This window comes from Vigna unguiculata, unplaced genomic scaffold (genome assembly GCF_004118075.2).
Source record: "Vigna unguiculata cultivar IT97K-499-35 unplaced genomic scaffold, ASM411807v1 contig_162, whole genome shotgun sequence".
Taxonomy (NCBI): domain Eukaryota; kingdom Viridiplantae; phylum Streptophyta; class Magnoliopsida; order Fabales; family Fabaceae; genus Vigna; species Vigna unguiculata.
The window spans coordinates 30,775-42,416 of record NW_021010866.1 but is presented as its reverse complement, the minus strand read 5'-3'; the positions used below and the strand labels follow the sequence as shown (position 1 = coordinate 42,416).

The 11,642-nt window shown below is 35.1% G+C and overlaps 1 protein-coding gene across 1 annotated transcript; it reads right to left on the bottom strand.

Moving 5' to 3' along the window:
- Positions 1–1,790: 1,790 nt before the first annotated feature.
- Positions 1,791–3,798, bottom strand: LOC114171269. The gene is made up of 2 exons (XM_028056406.1): positions 3,732–3,798; positions 1,791–3,688 (listed from the first exon to the last, which is right to left on the bottom strand). The coding sequence occupies exons 1-2, from the start codon at positions 3,796–3,798 to the stop codon at positions 1,791–1,793; spliced, it is 1,965 nt and encodes a 654-aa protein (XP_027912207.1).
- Positions 3,799–11,642: the final 7,844 nt, after the last annotated feature.

Below are 11,642 nucleotides of genomic sequence, written 5' to 3'. Positions count from 1 at the left end.
AACATATACTTTTTGCCAATATAATTTCTTTTTGTAAAGATTAGACCAAACCGAGGAGAGGGTTTACATCTAAAGGATTCGACGACCATTACCACGTAGAGGGCCTCGATCCAAAAACAAAAACTCTTTGTAAACTAAAACTTTTTGAGAAAGATTAGACCAATCCCGATGAGAGGGTCTACATCTAAAGGATTCGGAGACCATTACCACGTAGAGGGCCTCGATCCAAAAACATAAACTTTTTGTAAACTAAAACTTTTTGAGAAAGATTAGACCAATCCCGAGGAGAAGGTCTATATCCAAAGGATTTGGCGACCATTACTATGTAGAGGGCCCTGATCTAAAAGCATATACTTTTTGCAAATATGATTTATTTTTGAAAAGATTAGACCAATCCCGAGGAGAGGGTCTACATCTAAAGGAGAACCTGAATATCGATTTAAACGTAGACAAACACAACGTGAATGCCTTTTGAAAAAGAAGTAAAGTGAGCCCAACTGAAAACCTGCCCCTATGGGTCCTTATTTTCCTTTCCGAACTTTTCAAAATATGTTTTGATGATAAAAATGGTATGATGTGATGAGGGTGCATGAATGCATGGATGCACAAAACCCGTACTTTTCCTTCCTTTACTTTCCTCATTTTTTTATATTTACATTGTATTTCTTTTGGCCACCACGACACCCTTTAGGAGCTAGTATGCATCTAGCGAAAATACCCGTGATGTTTTCTTTACACAAATATACATTTTTACCAAATATTTTTAATTACCAGCTCAGTGTGACACTTTTACAACACATTTATGAAAACCCAAATGATATATTTTTTATAAAACGAAATACAAAAATCTTGAAAACAATGTCGATATCCTTAGTTGCATCCTCTATTATGGAATCATCATGCATAAAAATTTTTAACCGCATCACAGTTGATTGGCAACGGTAACTCCTCCCTATCCCCCTTATGAGAAATAGTGCCCCACTAGAGAATGCTTTCTTCACCACATACAGGCCTTCAAAATTTGGAGTCCATTTGCCTCTATGGTCCCTTTGTATAGGTAAGATTTTTTTAAAACTAGATCGCCTTCATGGAACTCTCTGGGACACACCTTTTTGTCAAACGCTTTCTTCATTCTTCTTTGGTATAATTGTCCATGACACACCGCAGTTAACCTTTTTTCCTCAATGAGGTTAAGCTAGTCAAGTCTGGCCTGAACCCATTCTGCTTCTTCTAATTGGGTTTTCATCAATACTCGCAAGGATGGAATCTCTACTTCAAAAGGGAGTACTGCCTCCATTCCATATACTAGAGAGAAAGGTGTTGCCCCAGTTGAAGTATGTATTGATGTACAATATCCATACAAAGCAAAAGGAAGCATCTCATGCCAATCCTTATACATGACCAACATCTTTTATATAATCTTCTTTATATTTTTATTAGCAACCTCAATTGCCTCATTCATCTGTAGATAGTAAGGAGAAGGTTCTCAGTCATCCTCATTATCATCTTCCATATTATCAACAGAGTGCTCAAAAAATAGGAATATCGACATTAATATTTTTAAAACATTCATCATCATATTTGCATCATTTAAGTTTATAAAACGAAAAAAAAAGTCGAAAACGATCAAAAACAAATTATAAATGTTTTGTATTGTCACACTAAGCATAAAAAAAAAAAGTAAGTCATCTCGTAAAGTCCCTCCGGGTAAAGCAAAACGATAAACTAAAAGAATTACATTTTCTTCAAATTAAACATTATGGGTAATTCGTTATCTCTCAATTGTTCAACTATATGTCTGGAGGACAGGACCGCACAAAGTCTAAGCTTTCCAATCCATTTCCATCCTCGATGGGTGATATCTGACAAGCGTTAATCCATCTAACACTGCGAAAGCTCTCTTTAATGTCACTGATGCAAATCTTCCCTTTCTTTCGTTCTCGTCCTTCTATGCAAGCTAGGCTTAGCTCATTCTTTTCTTCTACCAGCCTCCTCTTGTCATCTTTGTCCCCACAACATACTTGCACGAAGTTCTTGTCGATCAAATTTTGTAGAAAATTTTCAAACTTTTTGCACGCCTCGATGGAATGTTCAGCACCTGGATGGAACCCGCATGCGTCCCTTAAGTTATATTCACCTTCCAACAATCCTATTGTTAGTAGTGCCTCAAAAATAAACCTTCGTGAACTCTTAATTTCGCTCACATTCTTCACCAACTGGCGTCCCTCGAGATCAATAGCATTTATTGAAGCATTATCATGCCCAGATAGGGGATTGGTCTTAATGTTGGGTTTATTCTCTTGAAATTTTAACCACCCTGAGTCAATTAAAGCTTGAACTTTGTGTTTGTAAGACAAACATTTCTCAGTAGAGTGACCAATGGCTCCCCCGTGATAATCACATGTGGCATTTACATCAAAATACTTAGGGTATGGTGGCTCCAAAGGCTTCATCGGGCAGATAGCTACCAAAGCATTACGGAGTAGATCTGGCAATAACTCCGTGTAAGTCACAGGAATAGGAGTGAAATGAATATAATTCTTTTCTTGATTCCTTCTAGGACTAGTGATTTGCCCCAAAGACTGGTTGGGATTTGTGTTAGCCTCAATTTTCCAAGTGTTATTGTGTTGTGATTGATAGGATCCCTGTTGTGGAGATTGTGCTTGGTAAGCAAAAGTCTGATTTTCCCACTTAGGTATTGTTGATACTGCGTGCACCTCTACTTCCATCTTCTTCCCGAGACTGAAATCGGGCTTTTTAGGAGTTGTAGCCGCGAGCGGGCTATATGCAATCTTTCCATTGTTCAGCCCGATCTCTATCCTTTCACCTATGATGATAATATCGGCGAAAACTGAAGATACATTCCCTACCATGTGTTCATAGAACGGTGGTTGTAACATGCTCACAAACATTGCCACCATTTCTTTATCATGAAGAGGAGGCTCCACTTGAGCAGCAAGCTCTCTCCATCGTTGGGCATACTCTTTAAATGATTCTGCATCCCTTTTGGCCATGTTCTGCAATTGCAAACGATCTGGCGCAATATCCATGTTATACTTGTACTGTTTCAGAAAAGCATCTACCAAATCCATCCAAGAGCGAATGCGAGACGCCTCCAAGTGGGTATACCAACTCAATGCTGCCCCAGCCAAACTGTCTTGGAAGAAGTGGATCAACAATTTGTCATCGTAAGCATAGGCAGCCATCTTTCGATAATACATGGTTAGATGGCTTCTAGGACATGTGGTACCCTTGTACCTTTCGAACTCCGGAACCTTAAACTTGTGAGGTATTGTTACATCACGAACTAAGCTTAAACCTGCAACATCGCCAAACCCATAGTTTCCACCTCCCTCAATAGCTCGTAGTTGTTCTTCCAAAATTTCCAACTTAGTTTTGGTTCCCTCAACATCAACGAATACAGACTGCATAGTAGGGTGTGGTGTAATTTTGCCCAAAGAGTCATCATCGATAGTTGTGTTTAAAGGCTTAGGTATTACAGTCACTCGTGGTTCTGCAAAGGTAGTCCCTTCATTCCTTGGAGTATTGATTGGGAATGAGAAGGAAGCATGTTCAGCCTCTGAATAATCTCCAACAGGTGGGGTGTAACTCGATGGCAATCCGTATGTTGGAAAAGCAATAGGAGCGTCGTGAGTGCTTTTCTCACCCTTTGCTGATGAAGCTTCTCCTGAGGCCCTTAAAGACTTCAAAAAAGGCCTCCAAGATTTGACCTACTTGGTCCTTTAGTTGACTGATATCTGCTTTTATTGTCTCTTGTGCAGTTTCCCAGTCCTCCATGTTTTTACTATTTGCTCGCGTCCTGTAAGGGTGCGTTGGCCTTGCCGTATTTGTTTTTATTATTTTTGCTCTATTATTTTTATTAAAAAAATAAGAAGAAGAAAAGGAAGGAAAAACATAATGCAAATCATTTATTTTATTAAGAAATTATAAAGTTGTGAGTAAATAGAAATTGACATGGAAAAAAGTCCACACAAACCCAATCCTATAGAAAGCTCATAAATCAATGTGTTAGCAAGAAAACTTAATCTTTAGCCCCAGCTATCATGTTCTTAAATTACTCAAATTACTTTCTACAACCCTAAAGGATAATTTCTTCTTCACAATATCAAATCCTAGTTGCCCCCCGACTCCCAAATTCCATGTTAATTTGCCTTTTCTTTTTAAACTTAAACACAACTTTATAATTTTGGACCTAAAAGTAAATAAACATGATGAGATGACATGGGAAAACATAAATATATGGATGCAATAATATTTCATGCACTATTTTATTACTAAATCAAAAATCAAAAGGAAAGAAAGAAAAACCCAAAAATAATAATAATAATAATAAATAAATAAATAAAAAAAAAGATACTAATAATAATAAATAAAATGGAACGAGGAAAAACAATCTCCCTTTGTGCCTTATCCATTGGGTTTGGTGCCTAATGGATGTAAGGTAAAATACATGCGCTTATCAGGATGGTTTCTTAATACCTAAATATCAAGGTCACTAGAGCTATGGCCCACTTCATGGCATTTCCCACAACAGTTGGTAAACAACAAGAGGTGGGAGTACCAATGAAGCAAACAAACTCTAGCTGGGGTTCTCACAATGACCACTTGGGAAGTACATCCACTGTGACACTGCTACACAATCCCCTCTATTTCTAAAGTTACTCAGGCCCGGGTATAGGGCCCCACTCATGTCATGCACATAGTGTGTGTGTGTGAAGGGAGTATAATGCATACCTAAACCCCTTCCTGCAAATAAATAAAGAAAAAAAAACAGACAAATATATACAATAAAGTCATCTATCCTAGGATTCAAAAGTCAAGCATAAGAATAAAGCACTATGAATAATAAATAAATAGATAAAATAAAATAAAATCATCCAAAAATAACAAAAATATACACAATAATAATAATACGAAATAATAAAATAAAATAAAATAAAATAAAACAAATAAAACAAGACAAAAATAAAAATTAAAAAAAATTAAAAATTAAAAAAATTAAAAATTAAAAAAAAATTAAAAAATTAAAAATTAAAAATTTGAAACAACCACATCAATTTATATATTTAATTAAATGGCCTACTCTCTAAAGTCCCCAGTGGAGTCGCCATCTGTCACAACCGAAATCGCGACGGGATGATGAACCAAAAAACACAAATTTTGTAAAAACAGAGTTTGGAGTCGCCACCATAGTTATTATAGGAAACTATGGAAAACCATAAAAAAGAGCAAGGTCTACGAAAACAGAAATTGGGGGTACGGGAGTTAATTACGCATAGGGAAGGTGTTAGCACCCTACAACGCCCATCCTTAAGACGGTACCTTTAATTAAAATACAAATTGATGTGGTCTCCTTTAAATATTTATTTTAAAAAAGAAATAAAATAAAATAAATAGATAAAATATAAATAAATAAAACAAAATAAAAAATTAATAAATTAACAATAATAAAAATAAATAAATAAATAAAGATGACAAAGAAAAACAAAAGAAACAAAAAGATTTTTTTATTTTTTGTGCCCGACAATGATTACTCCTTGCTCCTACGTATCTCCATTCATAATGGAGAATCAGGGTTACGTAGTTCTTTATGAAAATACTTTTTGAAAACAATTTGTTCGAAGATGTTGATATCACTCTTTTTTAATATTTGAATATTTTGTATTTTTTAGTAATCTTATAGAAAAGCGAAGGTATTAAGTACTAAGTTGACGCGAGCGGTCACACGAGCACTTATACATTTTAAAAGTTAAAAGGGTATTTAAATTATTTATTTGTTATCACTTCCTTTAAAAAAAACTTTTCGAAATAAGACATTGATACCCAACAAAATTTGACTATTTCATATCCACAATTTATGAAAACATTAGGAAAATAAATAAATAAAAGATTAGGAAATAACGTTTAGGATTAAACATATTATTTTAATATGAAAAATTTTTACAACCCTTAACATGAAAAAAATGGCACAACATATTCATACAATGTCAAAACATGATATCTCTCACTTATTCATGCAACAATGTTCACAACCCAAAGCAATCAACAAAACCTTAATTATAAAACTAATGAACCCCAAAAAGCATGACAGTAATGTTTTTTTTTATATCAAAAGAAATACTGAAAACATCAAATTCAACCAAGATAAAAAACACATCTCGAGAAATATTGCATGACACAATAAAAAATAATTATTGCGAACCTGAACGGGAGATCAGACTTACAATAGCTGCGTTGGAACACTAAGAAGCACGTGGGGCTGGCGATTGATGGTGAGTGGGTTTTTTTTTATGTGCGAGGGTTAAAAGAGAATGTGTGTTTAGAGTGAGAGAGGGCTCTAGAAATTTTTGAGAGAGAAAAAATTCGTTCCCTTCTTCTTTTTCTGATGGGTTTATATACACAACATTATAAATCTAATGTAATCTTGTAATAAATGTCTGCTTTAACTACAACGAGTTTTAAAAGGCAAGAACTGGTCTTAAAATTATTACAAAATGAGAATCAAATCACATAAAAAACAGAGCACAAAATTAAACGTGATTAGCAAAATTAATTTTAATTAGTAAAAAGAGATATTGTTTTGAATTATATTATTAGTTTCTCTATCTGGAAAAAAGAGGTGTCATAAAATCAGAGCACAAAATCAAACGTGATCAGGATAGATTAATTATAATTACAAAAAAGATATTCTTGAGAAACATATTAATATTTTCCTCATATGAAAAAGGAGGTGTCATAAAATCAGAGCACAAAAATCAGAGTAAATAATTCTAAATGTTAGAACATATTCTATTTCTAATTATTAGACTAACTTCTTAATCTGGAGCAGAAATGACAAAGCATAGAGTGGAGGTGCGAGAATTAAGTGTTGGGCTGCCATTAGTTGCAAGAAAAAAAACGGTGTGGGTGTACAGAGTATTTTGGGCTAAAATAGAAACAAAGCCTCAAAAGAAAATACATACAAGATTAAAACAAGATTTTTTCTTTTTATTTATTTATTATTATTATTATTATTATTATTATTATTCTGTTATTATTATTATTTAGACAAAGCCAAAAAACCGAAGAGAAAACTTATTTATTTATTTTTATTATTTTTATTATTTTTTTATACCTTTTTTTGGAAAAAACAAATTATTATTATTTATTCTATTATTTATTTAGCCGGACGAAATTGGTTGTTGACACTTCCTATGCAGGGAACAGAAAACATACCTGGATCCTTACACTTTTGCGGCATTCTGACTGTAGGCTTCTTAATTAAGCTAGACACGTTTCTTCCCATGTTCACTACCTCTTTGTCCATAATACGCCTTTTATGTGTACATAATTATTTGAGAAACTTGGCGTATTTAGGAATTTGTCTTACAGCATCCAACAAAGGGATGTTTATCTCCACTTTCTTCAAAGTATTCAAGATTTATTTGTCTAACTCCTACATCTTTTTAGTTTTTGGTTTCAAACGGTTTGGATAGGGAGGAGGAGGAGAATAAGGAGAAGAATTTTTAGAGGAAGTATTAGGGGATACCAACCTGGAATTATCATTGGGTGCAGGCATTTCAGATGTTGCTTGTGTTGCTTCATCTGATCTTCCACTTTGATTATTAGGTACAACTTCATTGTCCTTATCTTTATCTTCTTGGGCATCCCCAAGGCCTTGTATTTGCTTACCCGATCTTAAAGTAATAGCACTTACATTTCGCGGGTTAATTACAGTTTGTACAGACAAATTGCTTGAGCCTTGTTGAGACTTCATCTAATTTAACTCATTTGCAATTTGTCCAATCTGGTTTTGCAAATTTTGATTGGTTGCTTCCATTGTCTGTTTCAAGTCATTGATTTGTCCCTTCATCATGTCAGCCATCATTTTCATCATTGCTTCCATGTTCTAATCACCAGAGGTTGCAGCTGGTTGTGGTTGTTGCCTCTGTTGAGATGGAAGATAGACTTGTTGGTGTTGAGGCTGTTGATTTCCCCATTTCTGACTGGGATATTCCTTCCAATCTGGGTTGTACTTGTTGGAGGACAAATCATGGTTGTATTGCTGCCGAGGTGGTCTATTATTGCCATAGATGTTTGCAGCATATGCCTGAGGTTGTTCATTGTCTAACGTCCCCGTCTCTTTTAACATAGAACAAGCCTCTGTAGGATGATTAGTAGAAGCACAAATTCCACATAAAGTAGAAGGGATAGGCTTTTTCGGTAAGTTTGTCAAGGTCCTTACCATTGCCGCTAAGTCATCCAACTTCCCTTCTATTTTCTTGTGATTTGTAACATATGAAGCATCTACTCCATGGGTTCCCTTCAATAGAGTTATAGAATTACTCCTGGTGGAAAATTGTTGATGGTTGACGCCATATTTTCAATCAATTGTCTTGCATTTGTTGGCGTTTTGTCCACCAATGACCCTCCACTTGCAGCATCTATCATTTGTCTATCCATGATACTCAACCCTCATAAAAGTACTGAATGAGGAGATGCTCGTTTATTTGGTGATGAGGACAGGAAGCACATAACTTTTGAATCTTTCCAATACTCGTGAAGATTTTCTCTTTCTTGTTGCCTTATCCCATAAATATCTTTGCGAATAGCAACAACTCTAGATGCTGGAAAAAACTTTTCCAAAAATAATCTTTTCAGAGTCTCCCAAGTATTGATGGATCCTGGTGGAAGGCAGTATAACCAATTCTTAGCGGCATCTTGCAATGAGAATGGAAAAGCCTTAAGCTTGATATGTTCCTCTGTCACTGTTGTAGGTCTATGGATGAACAAACAACATGAAATTCCTTCAAATTATGGTACGGGTCTTCTCCTGCTAATCCATGGAATTTAGGTGGAAGATGGATTAATCTAGACTTAAGCTCACATTCTCCATCTGGATATTGGATGCACATGTTTTGTGTAATTGTTGCATCCGGTGAAGCCAACTCTCTTATTGTTCTTTCTTCCATTCTATCTTCTTGAATTTCTGGTTCAGGTGATGGATCAGAAGATATGTTAATCACCGGAGGTGATTCTAGTGGTACACTTTTAGTGGTAGGTTCAGATGATGACGGTGCTCCTTCAGTAGAACACCTGAGTTCAAGTCTCCTACGTGATTTACGCAAGTTCTGAATAAAGTTGATAAAATTGACCCGAATTGGCCCGAGTCATGCACTATGCAGTCCACCTGAAAGTGTTTCCCTGTGTGTTTTTTTTTTCTTCCTATTCTTGTTTTGGAGAAAGATTTCAAGAAAGAAATGAGTTAAGATGTCGTTGGGTCTACTCCCAGGAAAGAGAGGTGCGTCATAGTGGACAACTTAAATACGAAATCTTTCCTAGACAGGGTTTTCCAAACTAGTCTCAAAAAATTTCTTAAAAGAAATTCTTAATCAAAACAAAAATAGAACTTTGCTTGAAATTTATAAAAAGAAAACTAAAGACTACAAAAAACACAAACTATATTAAACACAAACTCTACAATTGTGAAATACAATCACATGTGATAGAGTTAAAGATCATTTCAAATGCAAAAAGGGACCTCATTGTTAAGGATTTGGTGTTAAATCTTTCACTAATCCCTTCCATTAGGTTCCAATTTTCAAACGAAGTTCTTCCATCTTTAAACTCTATTCACTTTGTCATTAAATCTTTTGTTTTGTTTTTTTCTCAACCATTTTGTTCTCAATCTCATTCCTTTATTTCACCCTCCTCAACATCTTGTGTACCAACACACTTTGATTCTAAAATTCATTTCAAAAATCATCTTGGTCAAAGTGTAAAACATTCTTTTTGTGAAGTGGGCCTAATACCATCTTTTTTAATCTTTAAGAGCCCATTTTCACACATTTCCCAATCACCTATACTGCATGGTCATTATGATTTTAATTCAATTTTATTTGATGACTATTGAAGATATATTTTTGATCCTGGAGAAATTCATCTTTAATTACTGTGAGCCTTAAAGAAACCTCTTGATCTGAGGACATATCCTTTTTAAGAGGGAGGGGATGATGAATATCACCCTAAGAGGCTTTTCATAGCATTGGCCAAGGCCTAGGCCCTTTCCTTTTTAATTTTCTTTTATTTTTTAATTTTTAATTAAATAAATGTTGTTTCTAATTAGGCTTGTTTGTTACTTGCAGCCCATGTTTACAACTTATCTCATGAGTGGGCCAATCAAATAATGAGCCTGAAGCCCAATTCTTAATTCAGCTCATGACTCCATCAATTCTTCACGCCTGCATCTGAAATTGGAATTGAAGAGTGAATCTTGAAGCCAATAAGCGTTGCGCACGCTTACATTGTGGGCTTCCTTTGTTACGAGCAGCCCATTTATAATATGCAGCCACCAATCTAATTGGGCCGCAAGCGGGACACCAACTTTCATCCGTTCATCACGTTGCAACCAATTTTCAAGTTGAGTGCGGAGCAGGCATTTGGGCTCGTCTTCAGTCAGCCCAATTCATCATCCATCAGAATGGAGGTGTCTCTGCTAACCAGCCCATTCACGCAAATCTCTTGCTCCACATCCACCAAATCCAATTCCAATTTCGTCAAAGCACTATTAGGGCTTCCTTCATTTGAACACAGCTCCAGCACACCTTTTCGTTGCTGCGCAGCGCTAACCAACCCTAACACCTCTTCACGCGTCTGAAGCAACAATCCAACGAGGGTTTCCTTTTTCTTTTCCCCATCACGCGTGCAAACCTTTGTTAGGATTACAAAATCACGCAACACACACCTTTGTCGTTAGGATTCTTGTTAGAGGGCATCCACTTTCTTCCATTCTGTTTTCACACGGTTGCCATTCGAGCTATAAAATGGCCAGCCATTTCATTGTAAGGTAGCTTTGATGAATGAGAGTGATAAATTTCCGCTTTCGTCTCAGCTAAACCCTAACCCTAGATTAGGTTATTAATCTCGTCGGTTACCAATTCAGTGAGAGTTTCCCACTGGAACTCCGTCTTCCGCTGCCGATTTGGTGGATTTCCACTGAACATTTGACGATTCACGACCTTGCGAAGAGTTTTCCACCGAAGATTCACTGAGGCTCGCTCATCACCTAGAGATTGAATTTTTTAAATTTAAGAAACAAATCACATATGAGTATCTACCAACTTGTTTGTTCTGAAATTTTGAGATATTTTTGTACATAAAAGTTCAATTATTTGAATTGTAAATAGTTAAAATTAGAAAAAAGTATTAGAAAAGTGTTACAGGAGATGGAACTTGTCAAATGTAAGAACAAAAATCCTATCCTGGTATTGGCCAATTTGTTTCTTGTTAATTATTTTGCAATTTTTATATATAAAATATCAATTATTTAAATTGTAAATAGTAAAAATTAGTAAAAAATTAAAGAAGTGTCACAAAAAGAAGAAAAGTTTCAAATTTCATAACACCATTATTCCCCTTTGAGTATTTGCATCATGTTTCTCATGCAATGTTGAGCAATTTTTATGTAGAAAACATGAATTATTTAAGTTGTAAATAGTAGAAAGTAGTAAAAAAAATTGAAAAATTGTTACCTAGAGATTGAATTTTTTAAATGTCAGAAAGAAATTGCTTTTGAGTATCTGCGAACCTGTTTGTTATGAAATTTTGAGATATTTTTGTACATAAAATTTCAATTATTTGAG

Bases quoted from the DNA above. Each gene is read 5' to 3' on its own strand.
- LOC114171269 (XM_028056406.1), bottom strand. From the start codon at position 3,798: ATGGAGGACTGGGAAACTGCACAAGAGACAATAAAAGCAGATATCAGT. The intron at 3,689-3,731 runs GTCAAATCTTGG...TAAGGGCCTCAG, and splicing joins TCAACTAAAGGACCAAGTAG to GAGAAGCTTCATCAGCAAAG.